This window comes from Notothenia rossii (assembly GCF_949606895.1).
Source record: "Notothenia rossii genome assembly, chromosome: 2".
In the NCBI taxonomy this organism is placed as follows: Eukaryota; Metazoa; Chordata; class Actinopteri; order Perciformes; family Nototheniidae; genus Notothenia; species Notothenia rossii.
Window position 1 is genome coordinate 90,451,054 of NC_136904.1, and position 25,241 is coordinate 90,476,294.

The 25,241-nt window shown below is 41.4% G+C and overlaps 1 protein-coding gene across 1 annotated transcript; it reads right to left on the reverse strand.

The window, feature by feature from the left end:
- Positions 1–1,798: 1,798 nt before the first annotated feature.
- On the reverse strand, positions 1,799–22,518 carry lonrf2 (LON peptidase N-terminal domain and ring finger 2). Its single transcript, XM_079662434.1, has 12 exons — positions 20,197–22,518; positions 15,272–15,390; positions 13,621–13,743; positions 11,965–12,120; positions 11,614–11,809; positions 9,116–9,215; positions 8,502–8,616; positions 8,143–8,264; positions 7,639–7,825; positions 7,412–7,546; positions 5,716–5,865; positions 1,799–3,686 (listed from the first exon to the last, which is right to left on the reverse strand). The coding sequence occupies exons 1-12, from the start codon at positions 20,924–20,926 to the stop codon at positions 3,528–3,530; spliced, it is 2,292 nt and encodes a 763-aa protein (XP_079518560.1). The 5' UTR covers positions 20,927–22,518; the 3' UTR covers positions 1,799–3,527.
- Between the last annotated feature and the right edge of the window lie 2,723 nt (positions 22,519–25,241).

A 25,241-nucleotide genomic window follows, 5' to 3' on the forward strand; every position in this document is an offset into this window, starting at 1 on the left:
GAGAATGCAATCCCAACCACTCTGATGAAAACTTAACCATCTTAGAGTTAAGATTTACACTGCTCCTCGCTCTTTGGAGAAAAACTTGATTCTTCTTAACGACTTGCAGATTTAAATAGAAGCCTCGACACTTCCTGCTCCATTCGTCCGTCCTTTTAAGGTACGATGTCGAACTTTATTGTAAACACAGTTAGGCTTACATTCATTGTTTCACACCAAAACAACTTCAACCCTGAGGAAAAAATACATTTGAATATTTTAAAACCTGCATCGACTTCTTCACAGTATATAACTGGCACCATTTGGAAAAAGCTTGCAAGTGTGAGCAGTAATTTTTATCAAGGAAGCCATTCATGAAAACATCGCTACTAGTGGTCATACATTCCTTATGGAACCTTTAATCCAACCCTAATTTCAATGATGGTCATTATTGTGCAAAATCTACCAATGGCGTTCTTAGTTTCCAGTTGTTTTGGTTAAAGAGTCCTCTCCTGCTGATGTTCAGGTGTATATCAGTGTGTAGTGTCTCTACTTTAAAGAGTCCTCTCCTGCTGATGTTCAGGTGTATATCAGTGTGTAGCGTCTCTACTTTAAAGAGTCCTCTCCTGCTGATGTTCAGGTGTATATCAGTGTGTAGCGTCTCTACTTTAAAGAGTCCTCTCCTGCTGATGTTCAGGTGTATATCAGTGTGTAGCGTCTCTACTTTAAAGAGTCCTCTCCTGCTGATGTTCAGGTGTATATCAGTGTGTAGCGGCTCTACTGGGACACGTCTCTATTCTTTAATGTTCAAAAAGCTCTTAATTGTTCTCATGCTTCCTGTGCTGCTGCACCTATTTTCACCCTCTGTCTGAAACCAGAGCCCAGTCTGCTCTGATTGGTTAGCTGGCCGGCTCTGTTGTGATTGGTCAACCGCTTAGAGTTGTCCCGCTCCTTAGCCTATCACGTAGGCTACCATGTGTTGGAGCACTAGCCAATAGAAGTGCGAGTGTTACATAGTGATGTCAGTGATGGAACTTTGGGATTTTAGCCTTTGTCGACCATTTACATGCACAAAAACCTCAATAACTCACTACAGGAAAGGTAGAACCCCAAAAAGCACAATAGGGCCACTTTAAAAGCAGCTTAACCACAAGTAGCGCTGTGAGAGAGAGCACACTCCTGCAAACAGTTCCAAGCTTTCCATTAAGCGCTTTCACACTGCGGTACTTTTCCCACAAAGGTTTATCAAAACTTAGTTCATGAGAACTCTTTAGTTCTCATGAACTAAGTGCAGATCGCGTTCACACCGGAACACTTCTTCTTCTTCTGCTGCTTTGGGTTTACTGGCAGGCCGCAAACAACTTCACGGCGTATACTGCCGCCGGAAGTCCCCCGGAGTTGCGCTCTTCCGAGTAAATCACCAGAACGCCGACACCTCCTCATCTCCACCGCTCCCAGTTTTTTTTTTGTGTTGCTATAAGTTAGTCTCTCTTCGTTTATGCGCTGGGCTAATGCTAATAATGCTAATGCGAGGATAATAAAATGGCGGCTTCACAACACTTTTTGGGAGTTTTACGGCGCGTGGTGTGCAATCCGTCCAGCCAATTAGACATAGGAACCTTTTTCTCTCACGAAAGTACCTGCTCTCTAGCAGGGACGGAAAAGGGTGTACAAATTGTAGTTCCGGATTTTTTTGGTGTGAACGTAACATTTCGGAACTATATCGGAACTAAAGTGGGAAAAGTACTGCGGTGGGAACGCGCCTTCGTTGGTGCTCCAAAAAAGACAGCGTTGTGCCGGTAAGAAAGAAGGAACAATGCAGCTTCTAAAATATTTTATGAGAAAGCAACATGTTCAGGGATGTGCACAATGTGTTGGTGAGAAACATTTTACATAAACATAACGATTTGTTTATAAGAAATCTCCACAAGGCAACTGGTAATGGGAACAAGGTAAAAAGATACTGCAATTGCATGAAAGTGTGCGTTTAAATGAGAAAAGAGAGAGGGGTGAAATGTTCCTGAAATAAAACATTTTTAAAAAAGGCCTCAGTTACATTGATATACATAGAAATCACCCAACTTGAGATTTTACCTTACACATACATTTAAGGGCATGAAACAAATCAAAACCAACAGCAGGAAAATATACCATCACCCTTCAGCCTGTGCTTGTCCCAGCGATATGCTACAACAGGACGTTACAGGGCGAGGTATCTGGGAGATGCATCTGAAGAACGATGTGACAGATGTTACTTTAATCTACTTTTTAACAACAAAGGTAGCACACAGTTGTAGAGTTGCACTTGTTCTCACAGTGTGTTTTTTTTTTAGTTATGGGCTGTCTGAATGCAGCTTACTTCCCATCAGAGTCTGAGGTACGTGTGAGGCAGCGGATAGACAGCTTTTTGTTTGTTTTGTGTGTGACTTTATTCACTTGAAGCGCAGTCAGGAAGATTTAGAGTGAAGCAGTTGTTGTTGGAAACAGGATCTCGAACCAAACGGTTTCTGTAAATGTATTTAGAAAAACACTCCCATACTACAGCCAGGCCGGTACATTCACTTAAGGGTGAAGTGCTTATGCTTCACATTTCATTTGGGCTGTACCTGTGAGAGAAACTGGGCTACACGGCTCTGCATCAGCTGAACAACGTCTGAAATACTGCTCAGTGTGTGTCGGAGAAATCTGATCCTTTCCACTCTTTCATAACAGAGAGTTAGTTAGACAAATCATGTAAATGAGAAGAGTGAGAGGGCTTATGCACAACAGAGAAGTAGAGATCATTCACCCAAGAGATGTGATGTAGCTATATTCATCATGAGAGAGGGTGCAGGTGGGGAGTGGCTGGATAAAGAGACAGACAGACAGAAAGACAGACAGCACATCCTTAACCCAGCCGTCCCACCTGATGCTCTCAACAGGACCAACATAAGCAGCATGTTCATGACCGTGTCAAACTCAATTTCATCGCGAGCCACATCAGTATTATGGTTGCACTCAAAGGGTCGGTTGTAATTTTAAGACTATATAAAAATACATACATAAATATTTTATATATATATAAACGTATGTAATATATGACATTATTGGCTCTGCATTGGATTATTATCGGATAGGGTATAACTTCATAATTAACTACGTCTGAAAGCAGAAGTCTAGTCTCTTCAGTGAGCATGTCACACACATAAAAAAAAAAAAAGCCAAATTCTGGAAAAAAAATTAAAATGTAAACAAATTAAATTTTGAAGCACACTGAACAAAATTCATATTTGAGATGCATTGTGGGACATGTAGTTTATGGGCAACGTGCTTCTGTGAATCGGCATGTAACCTTATAATAAACATATTATATTCTTTCAGAGCTCTTGTGAGGCCGCATTAAATGAAATCGCGGGACGGATTTGGCCCCCGGGCCTTGAGTTTGACACCCCTGCTGTAAATGAATCAGTTAACCAATGTATAAATTAAACAGTCAGTGGGTTGGCCTAATGAACAAATGAAGGACTCGATTGTAGAACTGAAGTCCGAGTGGTTCTGGTCTCTGTGGATCACCGCGGCCTCCGGCGACTGACGAAGATGAGAACCCTGCGGATAGCGATCAGGCGATCTTTGAGAGACGTCATGGCGAGGATGGTGAGCTGAGCTCGGTTCTCCAGAGGGAGAACAGCGAGCAGCCACCAGCTCCAGGCCGGGCCGCTGGGACTCGCCTGCAGGAGAGAGAGGAGACATGTTCATTTATAGAACACATTTTCAGACAAAGAGGCAATTCAAAGTCTCTTCTACATCAACATGTGTCCCCTCTTCTTCATGTCTCTTCTACATCAACATGTGTCCCCTCTTCTTCATGTCTCTTCTACATCAACATGTGTCCCCTCTTCTTCATGTCTCTTCTACATCAACATGTGTCCCCTCTTCTTCATGTCTCTTCTAAATCAACATGTGTCCCCTCTTCTTCATGTCTCTTCTACATCAACATGTTTCCCCTCTACTTCATGTCTCTTCTACATCAACATGTGTCCCCTCTTCTTCATGTCTCTTCTACATCAACATGTGTCCCCTCTTCTCCATGTCTCTTCTACATCAACATGTGTCCCCTCTTCTTCATCAACATGTGTCCCCTCTTCTTCATGTCTCTTCTACATCAACATGTGTCCCCTCTTCTTCATGTCTCTTCTACATCAACATGTGTCCCCTCTGTGTAAAGAGACTCTGAAAGTTTCAGGAACAAAGATTCTCTCTCTTTTTGTCCTGATCCATTTCTATAAAAACCTGAAAATGAGCTGATCAGATTTTGATCACTTTATGATGTCATAACGATGTTTTGGCTTGTGTAACCATTAGCCAATCAGCAAACAAGGTAACCCCCCCCCCCCCTTATCACCTGAATCTCCTCCTAGAGCACCATTGTGTTCTTTTTAACCAAATCTCTCTCAGAGGGGCGTGGGGAGGGGCTCCTTATTTTCATCTAATGGCGCATTTCCACTGCAGGGCCTCGCACGGCTTAGTACGGTATGGTTAGGCCTTGGTAGGCCTGGCTCACTTTATGCTGCGTTTCCATTACAGTTTAGTAGCTGGGGCAGTAACTATAGTAACGCAGTGTAGGCGGAGCCGTGACGTCATCTTCAATGAGAAACACAAAACCAACATCAGCCGTTAGCTGTTAGCACTCAGAGCTCACAGCTCCTCATATCTGTTCAGAAACTAGACACAAGTTAAACAAGTACAAACCACAGACTGTCTGTGTCATGGTGAATACAGGCACTGGTTTATTTATGTCTGTTGTTGTGAGTGTGGACGGTCGGAGCATTTACTGCGTTAGCTTAGCCGATCTCCATTCAGAAAACACGCATTTCAAAAGGTTTTTCGCCTGCCGTCTGTCTGCAGACTTGTCAAAGCATTAATTCATGGTTTTTACTAACCGGTATCAGTATGTTGTTACTTCGGCATCATTTTGAAACGTGTATTACAATTACATCACGGTCAAATATGTTCATTTTGTTGTAGTTGCCAGCGATTCTCTCACTAGTTCAGCATACTCAGCCCGGTTGTGAAAAAGTACCCGCTAGCCGGTACTATGCCTAATGGAAACGCAACCAAAAACGGGCCGGGCACGGCACGCTTAAACCGTGTTGTAGTGGAAATGCGCCATAAAGTAACAGACGGAGAATCAGCACTTTGGAAACAGGGCTGAAACAGAGGGGATTATGGGTAATGCTGTAATGATCTGTTTGGTGTTTGGAGCCAAACACTTCAGAGACATGTTTTGTATATATCTGAGACCTAGAATATATGGATGAAGAACAGTATCATAGGGGACCTTTAACACTTAATAAGAACACAACAGAAAGGAACACAAAAAAGAAACATAATGGAATAACATATTCATAAAAATATGCATAAAAAGGGATACAGAATAGTTTAAAAACAACATTGTAAATACAGTAGGTGCTAAATTGAGTCAAAAGACTTCTGGGTAAGCAGCTGAAAAAAGTAATGTTTTTAGCCTCGACTTAAAAGAACTATTACTACTACCATATAAGAAATGATTAATTAGAAGATAGGATAAGAGCCAAAAGGAAAGGATAGATGTTTGCTATAAAAACCATTTGACTAGATATCGGGAGACTGCAATCAGTGTTCATTTCAGCAGTTTCTGGGGGCTAACCGACATCCTATATAATCATGTTTGTATCCATGGAGATTGTGAAATAAGTGGTGAAACAGGTGTTTGCTGACCTGAGGGTCGAGGTCGTTGCTGGGGAGGTGTCCGAAGTGGCTGAGGATCTGGCTCTTCATGTTGTCCTTCAGGGAGGTGAACCACTTGTTAGCCTGCTCGTACACAGCGTCATGCATCTTCTTAATCTCCACAAGCTCCTCCCCCTCCACCTGATTGGACAGAGAGATATATTGTTATGATTGGAAGGTTGTGGATTCAATCCTAGCTCGTGCAATCAACATGTCGATGTATCCCTGGGCAAGGTCTTTAAAACTAACCGGAGTGCCTTGCACGGCAGACCCTGCCTCTGTGCGAATGTGTGTGAAGGGATGATTGATGACTTGTATATGTAAAGCGCTTAGAGCAGGGCTATTCAATTAGTTTGGAATGGGGGGCCGGTTGATGAAAATGATCCAAAGCAAGGGGCCGGGAAAAAGATGGCAATCATATTGAGAGCTTCAGATACAGTAAATACTACAACAGCATAGTGGAGTGCATATATTGTGTTTAGAGATGTCCCGATCCGATCACGTGATCGGGGATCGGAGCCGATCACGTGATTTTCAAAAGATCGGAATCGGGAGAAAAAAAACGGGGATCGGGATTTTTAATTTTTTTTATAAAATACTTTTTATTTTTATTTTGTATTCAATGTTACAAAACAAAAATGACCATGTTCAAGTCTTAAAGTCATCCTGAGGCCTTAGTTTTGGTTTCAAATTACAGAACATCATGTATGTGTTGCTTCTTTGGGGCTTGTTTTCATAGACCTGGTTGCTTATTTCTCTCAAATCTGGCAACAGAGTGGGCGCAGTGTCTAATTGTAGCAGTAAGCTAACGAGTACTGAAAGCTTTATTTTGTTTTGATCCAATGCTGCACAACTGAACTGATCCAATGCTGCTGTGAAAGAAAGAAGCTATATCCATGTTGGATAGAATATCCAATTTAAATAAAAAAATAACCTTAAGGGACAACTTGAATGCTTTTTTTTTTTTTTTTTCTCTTAATGCATTGCATAAAGATCGGATCGGGAAAAATCGGTATCGGCAAATTGTCAAAATCCAATGATCGGAATCGGATCGGGAGCAAAAAAAGGTGATCGGGACATCCCTAGTTGTGTTTCATTCAATCCAACAACAGGCCTTTCTAGATCTAAATGGCAAGTTCAGAAGAACTCAGTAGGCCTACATGTGAAGCTAATTTAACAATCAACATCATTTGATTTAATTTAGGTGAAATTATCTAATCATTCACGCAGAGATGCAATACATGACAGTTTGTCACTACAGTAGCTAGTAGGTGGGTTCGAAACCCGAGCCCGCCGAAGTTTTCAGGCAATGTCTTCCCCTCTATCTCTCAATGTAACACCCTCTCTGTAAAGCGCTTAGAGGAATCATAAAGCCCAATATAAATGAAGTCGATTTACCATTTAAACACCATTGACAACGGTTACATAGTTTCCAAGTATGGAAAATATCCACCCGTCTGAAAAGACACTTATTTGGGAAGCAAATAATTCATTTGAGCAAGTCTACATTTCAATTAGTGCAGAAAAGTCTCTCTGAAAATACTGAATTTGCCTGTCAGAGTGAAGGGAACTCTCTTTTCAACTGTCAGTGAGCTACTTCCTTAAAAGACTCTACTCTGTGTGACTATACTTTATGATCTGATTGACAGCATAATGATGGTAAGTGTCACCCTCCTGTTGAACCCACCTTTTCGTCCTCCAGATACTCTATCTTGGCAGTGTGGTATCCGTCTCTCTGGCCGTGGCTGAGGACTTTAAACCGTGAGACGCCGATAGTGTCGACCACGGAGCGACCGTCAGGAAAGAACTTCACATCTCGCACCTGAAACAGAGCTCATTTTGTTTTTAACACGAGTAACTCGACACAGCGGAGAACTATCTTCCTGCAGGGACTTTGGAAACACACACACTCACCTCCAGCATGCAGCCGTAGTCGGCGAAGCCTTTGAGCTCGTCGGCGATGCACATGCCGAACTGCTTGGTGCCCGTCTCCATGGAGCGGCGGATCATGAGGCGGTAGCGCGGCTCGAACACGTGCAGCGGGCAGGGGATGGTGGGGAAGGCCATGGTGCACACGAAGACAGGGACTTCCTGGTTCAGGCTGAAAGAGACACAGATGGTTGAGACTCTCTGTAAAACACTCACAACATTATTATTCTTGCATAATACTTATTTTTCAACTTCCATGTGCAATATCATTTTATTACCATTGAAAATATGACTCTTTATACGATGCTAAATATTTATATATGGATGTATTTGAGCAAATGTATCGCTGCAATGCAACAATAACATGACCCGTTAACTCTTTCCTGTGACTAGTTTAATCAAATGTATATGAGTGTGTGTGTGTGTGTGTGTGTGTGTGTGTGTGTGTGTGTGTGTGTGTGTGTGTGTGTGTGTGTGTGTGAAACTGACTTTGAGAGCTCCTTCCTCTCCTCTTCATGGATTGTCTTCCTGTCAGCCAGCTCGTCTCCTAGGTAACGCTGCAGCACCTCCTCCATCAGCAGGGTCTTGTTGTAGCCCCTAGTGGCCAAATACTGCAATGACAACATATATCATTAAATGTATGGAACTGGGACTAGAAGTTATTATGGATTAATTGCTTTTAAAATCAAGAAACTGTACACTCTGTCACCATAACAATTGAATCAAGGATACATTTATTCAGTACAAATTGGACTAAAGCCACAACACTATTGATGTGTATCTATGCAATAAAGTGATGAGCTCATTTTGAACAAAGTGCCTTTGCCTATTTGATAATGAGTGTGTACCTCGGAGAGATTCTCCTTGCACAGAGGGCAGTTGGATTTGTGGTCGAGGCAGCGCTCCAGACATTTGAGGCAGAAGGTGTGACCGCAGGGAGTGGCCACCGGCTCGTAGAACAATCTGGAGAACACACGAGAAATACATCAGTAAAAGACAAACTGCATCCTCTAACACTGGATGATACAAGTATCAGGGTTAAAGAGTTATTTCTTTTGAGTAAATGTTTGAATTTGTGGGAATACTGTGTATGCATGCAGTAAGCGTGTGTGTGTGTGGGTTTCTGTGTGTGTGTGTGTGTGTGATGTGAGGGCTTCTGTGTGTGTGTGTGTGTGTGTGTGTGTGTGTGTGTGTGTGTGTGTGTGTGTGTGTGTGTGTGTGTGTGTGTGTGTGTGTGTGTGTGTGAGGGCTTCTCTGTGTGTGTGTGGGGTGTGTGTGTGTGTGTGTGTGTGTGTGCTTCTCTGTGTGTGCTTCTCTGTGTGTGTGTGTGGGGTGTGTGTGTGCTTGTCTGTGTCTGTGTCTGTGTCTGTGTGTGTGTGTGTGTGTGTGTGTGTGTGTGTGTGTGTGTGTGTGTGTGTGTTTGTGTGCGTGTGTGTGTGTGCGTGTGTGTGTGTGCAGTCACCTCATGCAGAGTGGACACTCCATGTCTCCGCTGTCCAACAGCTCAGCAGGGAACGTCCGTCCTCCACACACTGAGACCGTCTGAGAACTGCCCGCCTCGTCTGAACACAACATCAATATACGATGATGGCAGGATTTAAGAACAAAATCAACTTAAAACAGCAATACAACAAATACATTTGAAAACATTTAAATGTGATAAGTTTATCTATATGTGTTTATGTATGGAAAAGGAAACAGCCGTTATCAAACAGTAGATATCTTTCAGGCGAGTTTATTATTTAAGTTATTTAATATCTACAGGAAACAATAGCGCGTATTATGGCTCAATAATGTTGAATCACATGGATTAATTTCTGCTCCGTTTTGTTAAATTCAAGACCAGGCTTTTTCTTTTAAAAGAATCATACTGTGGTTATTCAATCATTTTTATGTACACTAATAAGTTATAAACTTTAACATTTCAAAAATGCTTTGATCATCGTTACTTATCCTGAGTCAGTTGTGTTATGGTGCTGAACATTAACTTGATTATGTAATACGTTACACATTCATTCATTAATTCTCATCATGAGACAGGACACATGCATTCTGAAGATCGGCAGATTAAAAGGCTGCATTATGTTTTTTTAAAGTGTCGATAGGCGCGTTCACACCGGAGTACTTTTCCCCCGTACTTTTCCCCGTACATTTACGTTAGTACCCCTTATTTTGCGGTCACACCAAAAAGAGTACTTAGTGCCGGGAACTTTTACCCCCATTTTTAGTGCCTGCTAGAGAAGTGGGACTATCCTGGGGAGAAACAAGTACCAATTTCGATTGGCTGGGCGAATTGCAAACCACGCCCCGTAAAACACGGAAAAGTTTTGTGAAGCCGCATTTGTATTTGCTGGCATTAGCATTATTAGCATTATCATTAGCCCCGCGCACCAACTTCCGCCCGGGGACTTCTGGTGGCAGTATACGCCGTGAAGTTGTTTGCAGCCTGCCAGTAAACCCAAAGCAGAAGAAGAAGAAATGACGTCAGCGTTTTATTTGCATAATCTTCCGTCTGGGAATTTATTCGGGTGTGAACGCCAGGCACTAAGTACAAGTACTTGCTGTGAAAGCTGCTATTGGTCAGAAAACTGGCCCAACTGGTTTAGCTCTGCAGGATGAAACAGCTTTGTATTGCTTCAGCCCGATACATGTATAAATACAGTAATTACTCAGTGATTAAAATAATTACTTGGACAAGTTGTTCTAGTACAATTAATTAAATGTGCTTTCGGTTTAATCCTTTAATCCTTTCACCTGGCCATGACTGAATACTGTCGAACTAAGAATACAAAAAGTCTTGAATAAAGAGAATCCACATCTCGTTGCTACTCCTCGTATTTTCTCCTTTGTTTACTTGCTCATGTGCTTCTTCAAAATCTGATATTTCCCACTTTACTCAAGTCAACATAAGGATAGAAATGTGCTGAAACTTGATGAGGAATACGTTATGTAACTGTTTGTATTAAAGCTACTTTAATAATGTATTCATTCTACCCTCTATTGATCATTATATAAAAGGTGCTTTCCAATCAATGAGAGCAGCAAATCATTTCGAAAGTAAGCCGGACACACAAATAATTATAAAAAGACAGCAGAGAATAGTGTGTTCAAGTGCTATTCAGCGATCAGTGATACTTTCATCAGCCATCAGAGAATTATCTCATTTTGAAATGACACTATTGGCGCATTTCCACTGCAGGGCCTCACACGGCTTAGTACGGTATAGTTAGGCCTTGGTAGGCCTGGCTCACTTTATGCTGCATTTCCATTACAGTTTAGTAGGTGGGGCAGTAACTATAGTAACGCAGTGTAGACGGAGCCGTGACGTCATCTTCAATGAGAACCACAAAACCAACATCAGCCATTAGCTGTTAGCGCTCACAGCTCACAGCTCCTCATATCTGTTCAGAAACTAGACACAAGTTAAACAAGTACAAACCACAGACTGTCTGTGTCATGGAGAATACAGTCGCTGGTTTATTTATGTCTGTAGGCCGTTGTTTGAGAGCGTGGACGGTCGGAGCATATATAACGTTAGCTTAGCCGATCTCCATTTGGAAAACACGCATTTTAAAAAAGGTGTTTCGCCTGCCGTCTGTCTGCAGACTTGTCAAAGCATTAATTCATGGTTTCTACTAACTGGTATCAGTATGTTGTTACTTCGGCATCATTTAGAAACGTGTATTACAATTAAATCACGGTCAAATATGTTCATCTTGTTGTAGCTGTAGCCCCCTTGCCAGCGATTCTCTCTCTAGTTTAGCATACTCAGCCCGACTCAGCCCGGTTGTTGGCCCGGAAAGAACCGCGATTCTGGATGGCCAGAAAAACTGTGAAAAAGTACCCACTAGCCGGAACTACCCCTAGTGGAAACGCAACAAAAAAACGGGCCGAGTTTGGCACGGCACGCTTAAACCGTGCTACGCGCTGCAGTGGAAATGCGCCATTAGATCCTCGTACCGGGTCTGAGCAGTTTGGTGGGATGGTTAGTGCCGGCAGAGGGTCCTTCTTCGCTATGCTTCCTCTTCACGCCACCGGGGGGGGGCGGCAGCGCAGCCAGGACCTCGGCCAGGCACTTGGTGCTGCCCTCCAGAGGAGAGAGTCTGGAGGACGAGTCGTCCACTGGAGAGCCTTTAGACACACTGAACTCTGAGTCCTGCACACAGGGAGAGAAGAGAGGGACCATTGTGTTATGTTATGTTTTTGTATATATTTGTATTTTTGTATTCTGGATTGTGGGAAACGGTATTTCGATCTCTCTGTCCGTACACACAAACTGAAAGATTGACAATAAAGTTGACTTTGAGTTACCTGAGAGGAGGAGCCAGGTTTCTTTGCCTGCGGCCTCAGGGACATCAGTGAGGCGGGGGGTTTGATGAGGCGAGAGGCCACGCCCCCCTGCAGCGGGTGCAGCGGCGTTGGCATGTTTCCATTCTCAAACACAGAAGAGAACACCTCGCTAAGGACCTGCAGGAGGACACACACACAGAGACAGATGAGCATGAGTAGATACTGATGAGACATGCTCCTCTTGTCCAAACCGCAATATCTATCTGTTCTCAATGTCAGAAAGTGAAAAATGTTATACCTGTAGGAGCCAAAATGCTGCGGAAGCCTGTGTTTATAGTTATATTATATAATGGGTTGTTTCCGGTGATTGTCACATGGTATTTAGGGCACCAGAGGCCTGTACTACGAAGCTGGTTCAACCTAACCTGGATATGTTTGAGTTAGCCGGTTGGCCTAATCCAAAACATACGCGCTCTCGCTAAGCGGTCCTACGACGCTGGTTATCAAGTGGATCGCTCGAGCCAGCCGTGTCCTATCTAGTTAGGTGCGCGTTCACATGAAAGGGGTGGTATCTGGAGCATTCGACCAATCACAAACATGGAGAAGCGTACTGAGAGCGCAGCGTCATACTTCCTGAAGGAAAAGTCAACTATAATATTAGACATATATGAAGAAGTTAAATTTTAAACATCCATGACTTAAACACTGTATCCAGGATCAAAGCCACATAGCTGCACCTGCAAGGTGAATACAGCTGGTAAAAGAACAAGTGTTTGAATGCGTACATTAACAGGTTTATGATATCACTGCCCCGTCTAACACACGATCTGACTTTAATTACATTTGACTCGAGTGTTTCGTCAACTTAATGTGTTGCTTAAAATAATACTTCTGCATACAGTATGTGACACTGTGAGTGTTGCACGGCCAGATACGGCTCAGCTGACTCAGATAAGGAAATAATGATATATTATGATGTGATATGCCGCGGACTGTACTTAATGTTACTCTGATCCGGTTACTTATGTTGTGGCAGATATTTAAGTAAGCTTTCTTAACGCTAATGTTCTAATAGTCAGATTGCTCTGAAGATGGGAGGTGATATTCTATTAATGTTCACGTTCACACAGTCGGTGATTTTTGCCGGCCGTCTTTCCTGCAACGGCAGTTTAAACTGTATTTCCTTTCTCCTGTAATATGACTTGATCGCTTTAAACTCCGCACACTGAGCTCTGATTGGTCAGCAGGCAGTGCTTTCACTGAGTTGAGCTCTTAGCCTGTAACCTAACCTGCTCCGGGGCAGGTTAGCCGCTCAGTTACCATGGAGATCTAGCCTGCTAAAAAGAGAACCAGCTTCGTAGGACCGGAAACCCCGAGTTTTCCCTGAAGTTAGCCGGCTAAGCGAAAATCCTGCTTCGTAGTATATCCCCCTGGTGTGTGTGGAGGTTTGGTAGCATGACAACGGGGGCGGAGCTTAACTCTGATATCTTTTGTTGACTGTATGATTCTGTTTGCTTATTGTTTTGATTTACAATATTAAATATCCTTAAAACGTCAAGTTCAGTACAGACGTTATTATTTATACGCGTCACATGCATGAGCAAAGTTTAGCGTCAGAGCGGCCGCATTCAACGTGAATATATTCTACCGTTTTGATTCAAGGGGAGCTTTTCTTACCTTCTGCGCCTGCAGTTTGACTTTGGTCCAGTTGGGTTTCAGTGCAACACACATCAGATATTCCTGCAGCGCCTCGTCGTTCCGCCCCGCTTCACTCAGCGCCGTGGCTTTCAGACTGTGAGCCTGGAACAGATCAATATTGTGAGGAAAACTAACAGACACTGTAAGTTGACGTGTGTTCTTGTGAACGGGTGTTAATTATGTGTTTTGTTTTGATTAATCAGTATCTCTGATCTTGCATTTTTATTTCAAGACCCCCTTTCAACCAAATGTCCTTCGATCAGCAACATGTCTGCAGTATGTATGAAAATGTATGTATAATTCACTTTCTTGCTTTAGTAACAACCCATGATTTTAAAATAGTAGTATATGTAAACGGGTGAACACAAATGTTTCACATAGCGTGTTTTTTACTAGTTTCAAACCATTTTGCTGCAGTATCTATATCTAAGTCTAATGCAAAGATGTGTGAAAAACTATCAAATGTTAAATAGAAGCACAGAATATAATCAATGCCTTTGTTTTTTCCATATCTTATAGTATTTTAAAGGTCACCTATCATGCTATTTTTAGGCAATAGCATAGGTCTCAGATATATAAAAATATATATAAAAAACATGTCTATGAAGTGTTTTGCTCAAAATACCAAACAGATCACCCATTCTAGCCAAGCCTCATATCTCTCTATTTTACTTCCTGTTTCAAAAGTGTTGATTTGGGTATAAAGCTTTAAAAAAAAAAGAAATTGATAAAATAAAAAAAGTAGGGGTCTGAACTCATGCGGGACCCGGCAGCTACTGTCTAAACTAAATGCTGCGGTGATGAAACGCCATATCATGGATTATCAAGGATTATCTCTGAAACAGTATGGAGCTCAACGGCTTTCTCTCTTGCCGGTTATACCACAAGGTGAGTTTCCTTTTTACTTCCTGCTTCTTGACACACATGCTCTCCAGTACAGGCTAGCTCTGAGTGTTAGCGATGCTAATGTAAACACCGACCATATTACGTCCAAAACAGTCGGGCATTGTTTCTGATAGCAACGTTTCTGATTGGGCCGTGGGTCCACATTTCAGATATTACGTCATATCGGACGCAAATCTGGATCAGCTCCGTTGTTCCCCGTTTTTAGAGATTTGGGTACGGAGGAAAAGAGAGGGTTTTATTTTCTGACGCTGCGTGAGTTCCCCGACACACCGGGGACACATGCTTATGTATAAAAGACATCAATAAGTGCATTTTGCATGATAGGTCCCCTTTAAAGTATATTCTGAGCTCTCCTGTGTACTGTCTCCCTAAATAGGAATACTTACTAATAAGATAAGATAAGAAGTACTTTATTGATCCAAATTAGGGTAATGTTTGTGTTGCAGCAGCATAAAAGACATGGCATTGTACAATACAAATTAGAAAGACTAGAAATAAACAACAAAGTAAAAATTATTGAATTTACAAATGAACAATAACAAAAACTAAATATAAATCAAGTTATTATAGATACATAAGTATGTGAGGGATGGAATATTAAATATGAAACTGAATATATAAATGTGAAATGTACAGTGTGATTTTAAGTCCAAGAGAGAAACTGTGGAGCAGAGAGTTCTTGCTTATACAGATTACATTTGGATGAATTGTATCTTTGCCTCACCTTTGTCCAGTGAGGTTTTATCCGACAGAGGCTGCTGGCGTCCTGCACGGCCAGACTGAAGTTCCTCATCTCCACGTACAGCTCAGCGCGCTGACACAGCAGCCTGCCTATAGAGGGCGCTGTACACCACACAGAGAGAGAACACACACACTCCATCAGGTCAGTGACAGGCCTCCAGGGACAGATGGGCTGTTCTGGGCTGCAGAAGTGGGGCATCAGCCATGTAACATGTGGCTGGAAGAGCCCTATTTGACTTAAAGTGCTGCGTGGTTAGAATGGCTTAATAACATTTAACAGTCCAAATGTGTAGGACAACATTCACTGCATGGCCAGATTTTTTTGTGCAACCTTAGCAAGTGTTACACATTTAGTTCTAATCACAAAAAGTGATACTGTGTATATCCAATTTGCACTATATTCCCTCGTCTTTCGTAAGAAGATCCAGCATGATAAGAGCCGTATTTCAAGCTTTGACTACGATTAGTTTAAAAGGTACATTTGTAATAATGTATTCAGTGTTTCCCACAGAATTTGATTCTATTTGTGGGGGCACCGCACCGCACCCCCCCACCCCAACGTTCTTGTTGCTCTGTTTCATTGTTAATGAGTAAAACACACCGGAGTTGAGCATCTGTGGGGTTTATTCTCCCAAAAATATAATTTACAATTTAGGCATTTAGCAGACGCCTTATTCCAAAGTGACTTCCAAGGACCAATTACAGGGACATTCTCCCTGGAGTAACCGAGGGCTAAGTGCCTTGCTCAAGGGCACTAGTAGTGGTGTTCCAGCCAGGATTTGAACTCGCAACCTTCCGATCATCAGCCCACCTCACTATCCATTAGACCACCAAAAAAAAAAAAAGAATATAAAAAAAATAAATAAAAAGAATAATAATAATCTTTTTTTTTTTTTATGAGATCCATTTGTGGCGGACGATATTTAATTGTGGCGGCCCGCCACAAATAAATCAATGTATGGGAAACACTGGTATGTATATTTAAATGGCACATTTGTTGAAGACAGTTCAAGGTTGCAACAAATCTAAAGAAGAGTTTAGACAACATGCTGTCAGTATTTGTATTATTCTCTAGTAGATATATTTTAATTACTTTGTTGACATTTTGTCCCATTGTAGGTCAAGCAAACTATACTTAAGACTGTTATTAAATTGCATTGACTCTTGTTGCTCAGTATTAAACCCAGTATTGATCAACGAGGTGTTTCTACAGTGTTCTTCCAACTCACTAAAGATGATTCACCATAAAAACAAAAGGTGATGGTCATTACTTCTGGAACTGTGTGGGTAGGGTTGCATATCGTTGACTTTTTTACGATACCACTGAACGATACCGATACATATCGTGATACTTCCATGTTGCATAAGGGAACATTTTTATCACAGTGTGGGTGGATCCTCAAAGCCTTCGACGAATAATTAGCCAAACTTTTGGATAGCTAGATCTCTCACCTTTCCAAAAATGAAGCAGAAGTTGGAGAAGCTGAGCTAAATCAGCTGAAGCTCCAGAACGAACAAACAGACAGTATTAGCAGCTGTTATATGAGATGATATGAAACATTAAGCCCGGAGAACAGGTGTTTATATCACTAAAGTCCAGCAAACCCGTATTCATGTCATCTTGTTAATGCTAGTAACTGTTGTGCTATTGACAATATGCTATTAAAGTTTCCTGGCCTCCCTACATGACTCAGATTAAAATAAGAGAACTTTATAAAAGTAAATCTAACAAAGGTTGAGTGGCCGCCATCACAATCTACAACAATCATGATTTTCCTATTTCTCTAATGGCTTCCTGTCAGGCTTTACGATTTGGAAAATATGACTAGCTGCGAGCTTTTTGAGTGCTATTGTGACATGATTAACAATTTATCATTTTTTGCTGTCGGCTGGGATATCTATGCAGCTTCACAATACTTCATTTAAAAACAGTGTTTCCCACAGAATGTGATTCTATTTGTGGGGGCACCGCACCCACCCCCCCTCCCGGCAAGAAAAGCCAAAGGCCCCTTAACCTATTCTGGTGGGGCCCACGCATCCCCTGAAAATACATGTGAGTTCATGGCTACTGTAGACAACGTTCTTGTTGCTCTGTGTTATAAAAAAATATATATGTAATTTAGGCATTTAGTCGCCTTATTCCAAAGCGACTTACAATGACCAATTACAGGGACGTTCTCCCTGGAGTAGCTGAAGTGCCTTACTCAAGGGCACACGAGTAGTGGTGTTCCAGGCGGAATTTAAACTTGCAACCTTCCGATCATCAGCCCACCTCACTATCCATTAATCCAGGGATTCTCAATTTTTTTTCAATAATTTACCCCCTTTGAAAAAAGAATGCAGGCAAGTACCCCCTGATCAGCGCAAAAACTATTTGTTAGGGGGAAAAGCCTATATAAAGAGGTACAGTACAGCGCTGCACCATCAGTGTTTGATTTATTAAAACCTTGTAACTGAGAAACACTTAAAGCTACATTTCAAATGTTTACAATCCATCACTAAATTCACGGCAAACCAATTTTAACATCATGCAATAACACTAAGATGACATTAGTTGCATTGAACTGATCTTTTTAATAAGTTGTACTTACAATTTAGTGAGAAACATGGGCTTGAGCTTCACTGAGGAGCTTTGTCATTCTGACAGGGAGGCAAACTGCAGTTATTACACTTCGTGTTTTGAAATATGTGTAACTCTGTTAATATATTAAAACCCACACTGCTCAAACTTCGTTACTTTTCCTAAAATTGGTATATTCATCTATTTTTTTTCATTAACATAAAATAAATCTCACGTACCCCCTGCAGTACTCCAACGTACCCTTAGGGGTCCACGTACCCCCATTTGAGAACCACTGCATTAGACCACCAACATTTAAATGTAATAAAAAAAAAAAAAAAAAAAAGTTATTCTAATTTTTTTTTTTTATGAGATCCATTTGTGGCAGATAATATTTAATTAATAAATCAATGTATGGGAAACGCTGACACATATTCAGCCTTTAACAAATATTGTGCTTCCTGCAATTTGAACATTGCACTCGTCCATATTGTGATTTTGATTACATTTCCTAAAAATATGCAGCCCTAGTTTTCTGTAATACTTTCTAGTGTAACATACGTCCATATTTTTTTTCTTAACATAACAGATGCTCAGTTGGCTTCTTCTGATAGGGGTAAGCTTAAACCAGTTGCTTTTTAAAAATCGTATGAATTCCTATATAATGCAGAGAAAAAGGCTATATCGTTTAAGATAATGTAAGAGTGAGAGTGAGAGTGTGAAAGACCTCAGAGTTATATCTCATTTCAATAGATCCTAATCTGATAGTGAAAAAATGTGTTATGAAACCGCTCCACGTAACTCACATGGCCTCAGACTTGAAGCAAAATGGCGAGTGGTTATGAGTGGGTAACTTGACCTTTAATCATGAGCAACCAGCGAGAGTTGTACCAGCGTTAGTTGCCAACACTGAGATCTCAACATGTGGGACTTGTTCAGTTCGGTGCCTAATAGGGACAATACAATATAGGCTATAGTCACACCATGGGGAGTGTGATCCTCGGAGAACTGACGCACTTAAGCAAGAACACTTTTGATAGAAAGTACTGTTTGCTGTAGCATGATTTTTGTTGCACCACATTGGGTAAACAAACGAAGTAAAGGGGAATGTGGTTCCTCAAGCTGGATAGGCTTAATGACGCACATCCTTTTAGTTTTTTGCCAAAGAGATATCAAATGCAGGAATAGTAAAAGAAAAATGTGAGTGACCCAGAGAGAGCGGTCACAAAAGGTAACAGGATATATGTTTAGTCTTTAGACCGTGATAACTCCCGTTTCAGTCCTCACTTTGATTGACTGATGCTCACTTCCGAGCAGATTGACTTGTTTTTCATTCATTAAATCCTCTTAGTTGTGTTACCTTGCAAGACATAACGCACCCTCTTCCTCAGTTTCTATATTGAACCTGACTTTTATTTCCTAAATGCATTATACAAGATGTGGCACAGGCAACCCATTTGTCCTCAAACGCACTGGTTCCGTAGCAACTGTATTTTCTGCTGACATGAGTCCGTTACTCATCTGACATCACACACCACATGGCCTCCTGTTGCATTTGTTGGGAAAACATTGATTGGCTGTGACCATGCTGTGAAGGCACTCTGTCCTCCTCTCACCCACAATGCTCCACAAGACAGAAGGCATGCAATCAATATTGATCTGGGGAGAGCATGATCTGAGCATGTGCCACTGAAATGCTCAAAGTGACAAAAAGACAGTGTGTTATATTCATTTTTGATTGACACGCTGAGACAGCTTGCTGTGATAGTGCCTTGGTTCACACTATTTCTTAAGTATTTAGAAGGAAGGGGTGAGGAAATTGATTTTTTAATGTGACTGATATTGAGGCCAGGGGTGAAAAGAGGTCACTTGAAAGTTCTGAAGATTTAATCCATGCAACATGAGACATGCCGCTATGTTATCCAACACACCATGAACATCTTATGAAACACCATAAGGGGAGGAGCTTGGGCTTAAATTCAACTCATGCCGTATGTACGCATTATATAAGAGTGAATAATTGAATCAGACTAATATACACAGTGTTACATAAGTCTTTTCTCCACAATTGCTTCATGAAAAACCGTCAGCACTGCAGGGCAGGAATAGAAAACACACAGAAGCTTTAGAAAGAATAAGATCAGAAGTGTGCTGCTTAGGTAACCAAGTCCAGTGCGTCATAAGGCGTCTGACCTTAGTGCGGGAGAGAAAGGTGGGAATGGCGCCTCTTACTGGTGACACGGTACAGCTACACTGGGAACAAGTAGGTCACCTGTACTAAATGCTAAAGTTTGAATGAAAACTTCTCACATTACAAACAGAAATGCACACATGTTGCGTCATCTTACCTAGATCCACTGCTGCGTTGTACTTCTCCAGAGCCTCAGAGTGGTTTTTCTCTCCCCACAAAACCTGCCCTTCGATCCAGAACTTCCTCGCTTTGCTCTCGGTTGCAAACAGTTTACCCAGCAGGCCACTGAGCACCACGTCCAGTCTCCTGTCGTTTGGCTGGCCGTCTTTCTTCTCGTTAAACTGTTCCTTGCACTGCACACACTCTGTGATCGCCTCGTCCTCCAGGCAGATTTTGCAGAATGTGTGTCCGCACTCCACGGTGGTGGGCTCATGGAGGAGACACTTGCAGAGGCGACAGGAGAACAAATCCAGTGCTTCATCATCTCCACATTCCCCATCACTTTCAACCCCTTCTTCCTCACTGCTGCTGGTGCTTTTCCCTCCAGGCCCAGGGAAGCCCAGCTCTTTCTCCCGGAGAGTCCTAGCAATTGTATCCACCAAAAGAGGCAGTTCCTCCGGGTGCAGTTTTCCCAGACTAGCCGCTGTGCAGTAGGAGTCTAGAGCCTCAGAAATCCTCCCTGCTTGGGTCAGACAGTCGGCTTTCCTCAGACAAAGACCCCTGTCTGGATGCTGGAGGTCTGCAAGCTGGGAGGTGTAGATCTCAGCGGCCAGACTGTAGTCTCCAGCCCGGCTCACCTCCTCTGCCACCTCCAGCATTTCAGGGCAAATTCCCGCAGCCCCAGGGTTGCAGAGCGGATGGACGAACATCTCGACCCTCGTCTCCATGTTGGAGAATGAGATACTTAAACAATGAAGGAGAGCTTCACTGATGCCCGACTCTCACTGCTAGCCATTGATGTTGTAGACGACCTCAACCACGATAAAATAAAGAGGTGTAAAGTAACTATGTTCATTTACTCAAGTAATGCGGGGCTTTATTTGAGCATTTCCATTTTACTGCTACTTTGTTATTATTACTCTTCTCCAAGTCAGAGGTAGTTTAGTTTCACTTGGAGTAAATTCACAAGCTACCCTGCAGCATATAAAGTTATTCAAACTAGCAGCAACTTAACCAGCGTTGATAAACACATTAGCATCAATATTTTTCATCTAAACATATACTTAATATTATTTTTAATCTGCATAATTTGTACTTTTACATAACTTTAAGTATATTTTGATGTCAGTACTTTCCTACCTTTGCTTTTTGAATGCGGGACTTTCACTAGAAACAGAGCATTCCTACACTCTGGTATTTCTACTTTTTAACTTAAGTACAATATCTTAAGTACTTCTTCCACCTCAAAATGTGACGTCACCAACGGGTCCAGCTGGGGTCCGTGTAAACACCAGCCTTTGAATCAATGAGGGGAGTAGAAGAAGAACTGCGTACTTAGAAAATAAAAACTTCGTCACATCACATAGCACCACGTCTCTCGGCCAAAACAACGTGCCCCTTTCTTAGGAGAATACAAAAATATATTCTACAGTCTCCTTCTGTTGAGTCGAGAGGCGGTGGGTAAAGTCCTCCGTGCTCAGCATGTAAGAAGCTTAATATCCATGGTTATTCGGCGTTACGATGACATGATTAACTCGGCAAAAAGCTACATTTTCAACACATTTATAACAAAAAAACATTAAAGTCCAGTTTACATAATATATATTTAAAACGACAGACCCAAAAAGCCCCTCTCTCTGCTTCAGCCAACTGCCGCCGATCCGCTGTTTTTATGTAAGAGAGCTCTAAAGCCGAGAGCTAACGTTAGCGTATGTTAGTGAACTGAAATCACGTTCATTCCTGAGAGTTGCTCAGTGGCCCATTGAAGCCCAAAACGAGCAACTGTAGGTTCAAAAAGTATCCGTATGTGGGCCCGCGGAGCATGCGCAGTTGAGTTTTCTCTTAGAAAGTAATTCTGTATTAAGATGTCACGCCCTTTGAATTAGACTGTGATGATTTAAACATAGGCTATTAAAGGGTTAGTGCTGGGTAGTTAATTTAATGAAAAAAAGTATACGCTGATTTACAAACGTGTCTTTCTCAAAGTAGCCTAAGTATATGGGAAAAAGTCATTTGGGGTCAAAATTACGTCACGGAAGCTGTAGTACCACCGTTTGGCCACTACGGCCATTCATACAATTCGGCTTCAAATGCCGGAGCACTTCCTGGGGGCTTGGTTCACACCGCTTGTCGAACTCCACAAATCCACCTAAAACCAATGTCCAAAAAGATTCTGTAAATAATCACAAATTCGGAAATGTCCTCTTCTTTAAGAGCGAAGAGTAGGAGTTGAAAATAACGCTCCCGTCGGGGTACTCCTTACTGGTCGTTAGCCTGCTAGCTTCAGCAGCTAAAGGATGATGCGCCTGCTTCTCCCGATTTGATGTACATTCGCTGATCAAGCGTCACATGACGCAAGAAGTGGCTCCCCATTGGTCCATTAAGTGGCTCATTTATATAACGCTTAGATATATATTGTGTAACCTCTTACAAGCAACAGTGGGGGACTGTCTGTGAGCTTCATCCAAACAAGCTCTCAGTTTCTGGCATGTAACATGTTTCACAACATGTGATATTCTATAACATGCATTCAGTTGTAAAAGAAGAGTGGTGGTATAGCCTGTGTTGAATCAGCAACTTTATTGAATTTACTTTGCACTTTAAAGTTCAGGTTTGGCTGCATTGTGCTTCACAAAGACGGACATATGTGCATTTTGAAAAAATATAAATAAGTTAAAACACAATACAAATGCAAAATCTGATTTTTTCTCATGCAAAAATAAAAGTGGTGTCAATGAAAGCAATAACAAAGGTATCATGTCCTGCTGGTAGTACAGTAAGGGGTGAAACCATGTTAAAGAGATTCTTAAAGTCTAGACAATGAGAGTGATTTTGACGTTTATCATGTATTTAATGGCAGGGCAGTTTAAGGTTGCAAGGATAGGACTGATGTGTTTTCTTGGACCATGGTTATAACGTGGCAGGAGAATTCTGAATAAATTGTTAATGGAAAATGTTAGCCTGAGGAAGGCCTGGATAAAAGGTGTTTCAGTCTGGATGATATTAGTGCACTAGTGACTGTTTCTACAGAAATGCCACATTTTGGAGATGGTTCTGAGTAGGATAAACTGGAACTGACAACTGCATTGAATTGCCTGTTCAAACTCTGTATTGTCCTCATTTAACTGAAGAAAACTATAAGCCAAACAGCTTTTAAGGTCTTGGAGAAAGTCTAAAGTTGCCTGATTTTTGGGGATTAAATAGGAGAGTAGATATATTTTAAAGTTTGGAGGATTTTTTCAATTAAGAGCATACAAAAACAACAAATAGAAGTGCACCTAAAACTGAACCCTGCAGAAAGCCACATTAAATATTTGCATATGAGATTTATGAACTGATATTGGAAACAGTGATCCGCCTGTTTGAAATCTAACAGGGAAAACACTCAAGTGCGGACAACGAAATGCCGACCCAGCATGTCAAATGATCTGAAGGATTATAGCAAACTATGATAGAGCGTTTACCAGCTCCACTTTGTCCCTGCCTAATCCCCAGTCCTCGCTGTGGGATTGATTCATTTTGTCTTATGTAATTCTTTATGTAAGCAGTGTTACATGTGTTGTTTTGGGAGACATATTTCTGTGAATGATTTTACTTCCATTATAGAAAAAGTACAATCAAACACCAACTCCTTTTTAGTGTTGTTGTGTTGAATAATGTGATGTAAATTGCTCTTTCAGTTTGCATAACATTTATTATGTAATTATGTTATCATACTGTTCTTTTCTGAATAGGACAAATTATCTAATTCAAATGTTGCCAAAAAGACGAGTTAATAATAAATGTTTGTTGTAAAATTCAGCTAAATTAGCAGATCAGCTCTAGTGGGTGAATGATAATGTTTGGGCTGAATGAAGAAGGTACGATTTAAGTAATTTGGTTATTTTGAAAGTATGGTATACAATAATGAAATGATAGCTTAAACAATTCGTCTCCTTGATGTCTTTAAACAATAGTTGCATAATTTCCCCAGTAACAATAATTAGGTTGGAGTTCAACATATTTTGACAATCAGGAATGTGTGTGTGCTTACTTAAGAAGCAAAAGTTCCTTGTTAAAATATTATCTAAGCCGTTGTTTACCTGCAGGCTGAACTGGTACAGCCCCATGATGCTTTGCATAACCTTTCCTAGGACAGATTGTCCAAGAGGTAGTGTCACAACTTTACAAGATACAGGAACGATACTGTACAGGTGTGTAGTTAGGATCAAAAAACAAAGGTTAAGTACGAAGGCGCACCTGTGTGCATGTATGTTTTCGGACAGATTTTATAACCGCGATTGCATCGCAGCCATGCAGCCATGCAGCCATGCAAGATTCAGTCAAGAAACTATGTGTCAGGGTTGAGTGAAGCAGGCAGGACCCAAATGCAGATTTCAAAGAAAGTTACCTTTATTCCAAGGCCAAAGCATCAAAAACAGAACACTACCCCGTGACACAGTCAAAGACTAACAAGGAAACAACATCGACAGACAGAAAAACCAGAACCTAAATACACACAAGACTAATCACACAAACAAGACACAGGTGAGGAGGGAGGAAAAAAACAGGGGCACCAGGTGAACACAATCGGGTAATCAGGTAGGAGGGAAGACAGACAGACAGACAGCAACAGGCAAGGGGGTGAACACTTTTCAAAATAAAACAGGAAACCAAAGATAGAAAAAGACAAAACAAAACACAACAGAGACAGATCGTGACACTATGTGTTGTTTAACAAATTATGCAAATTGTATGTTAGACAAAGAAGAAACCAAGATATTTAGTATCAGAAATGATAGGAAAACCTGTCTTTCATGAAGCATATTCATGCAGTAGCCCAACAATGAAACACATGAGCACATACTACAGTTTAAAAAAGCAGAAATAAAATCTAAATTGACAGAAAATGCTCCGTTTTAGTTTAACATACACAGTTAAGCTCACACACACTATTTTATGAACGCATAGATTCACACTTAAAGTATTATCCTACAGAACAGCTGACAGAGAAGAGATAACATCTGATCCTTTACAAAACACACTATATGCTGTTTTTTGTAT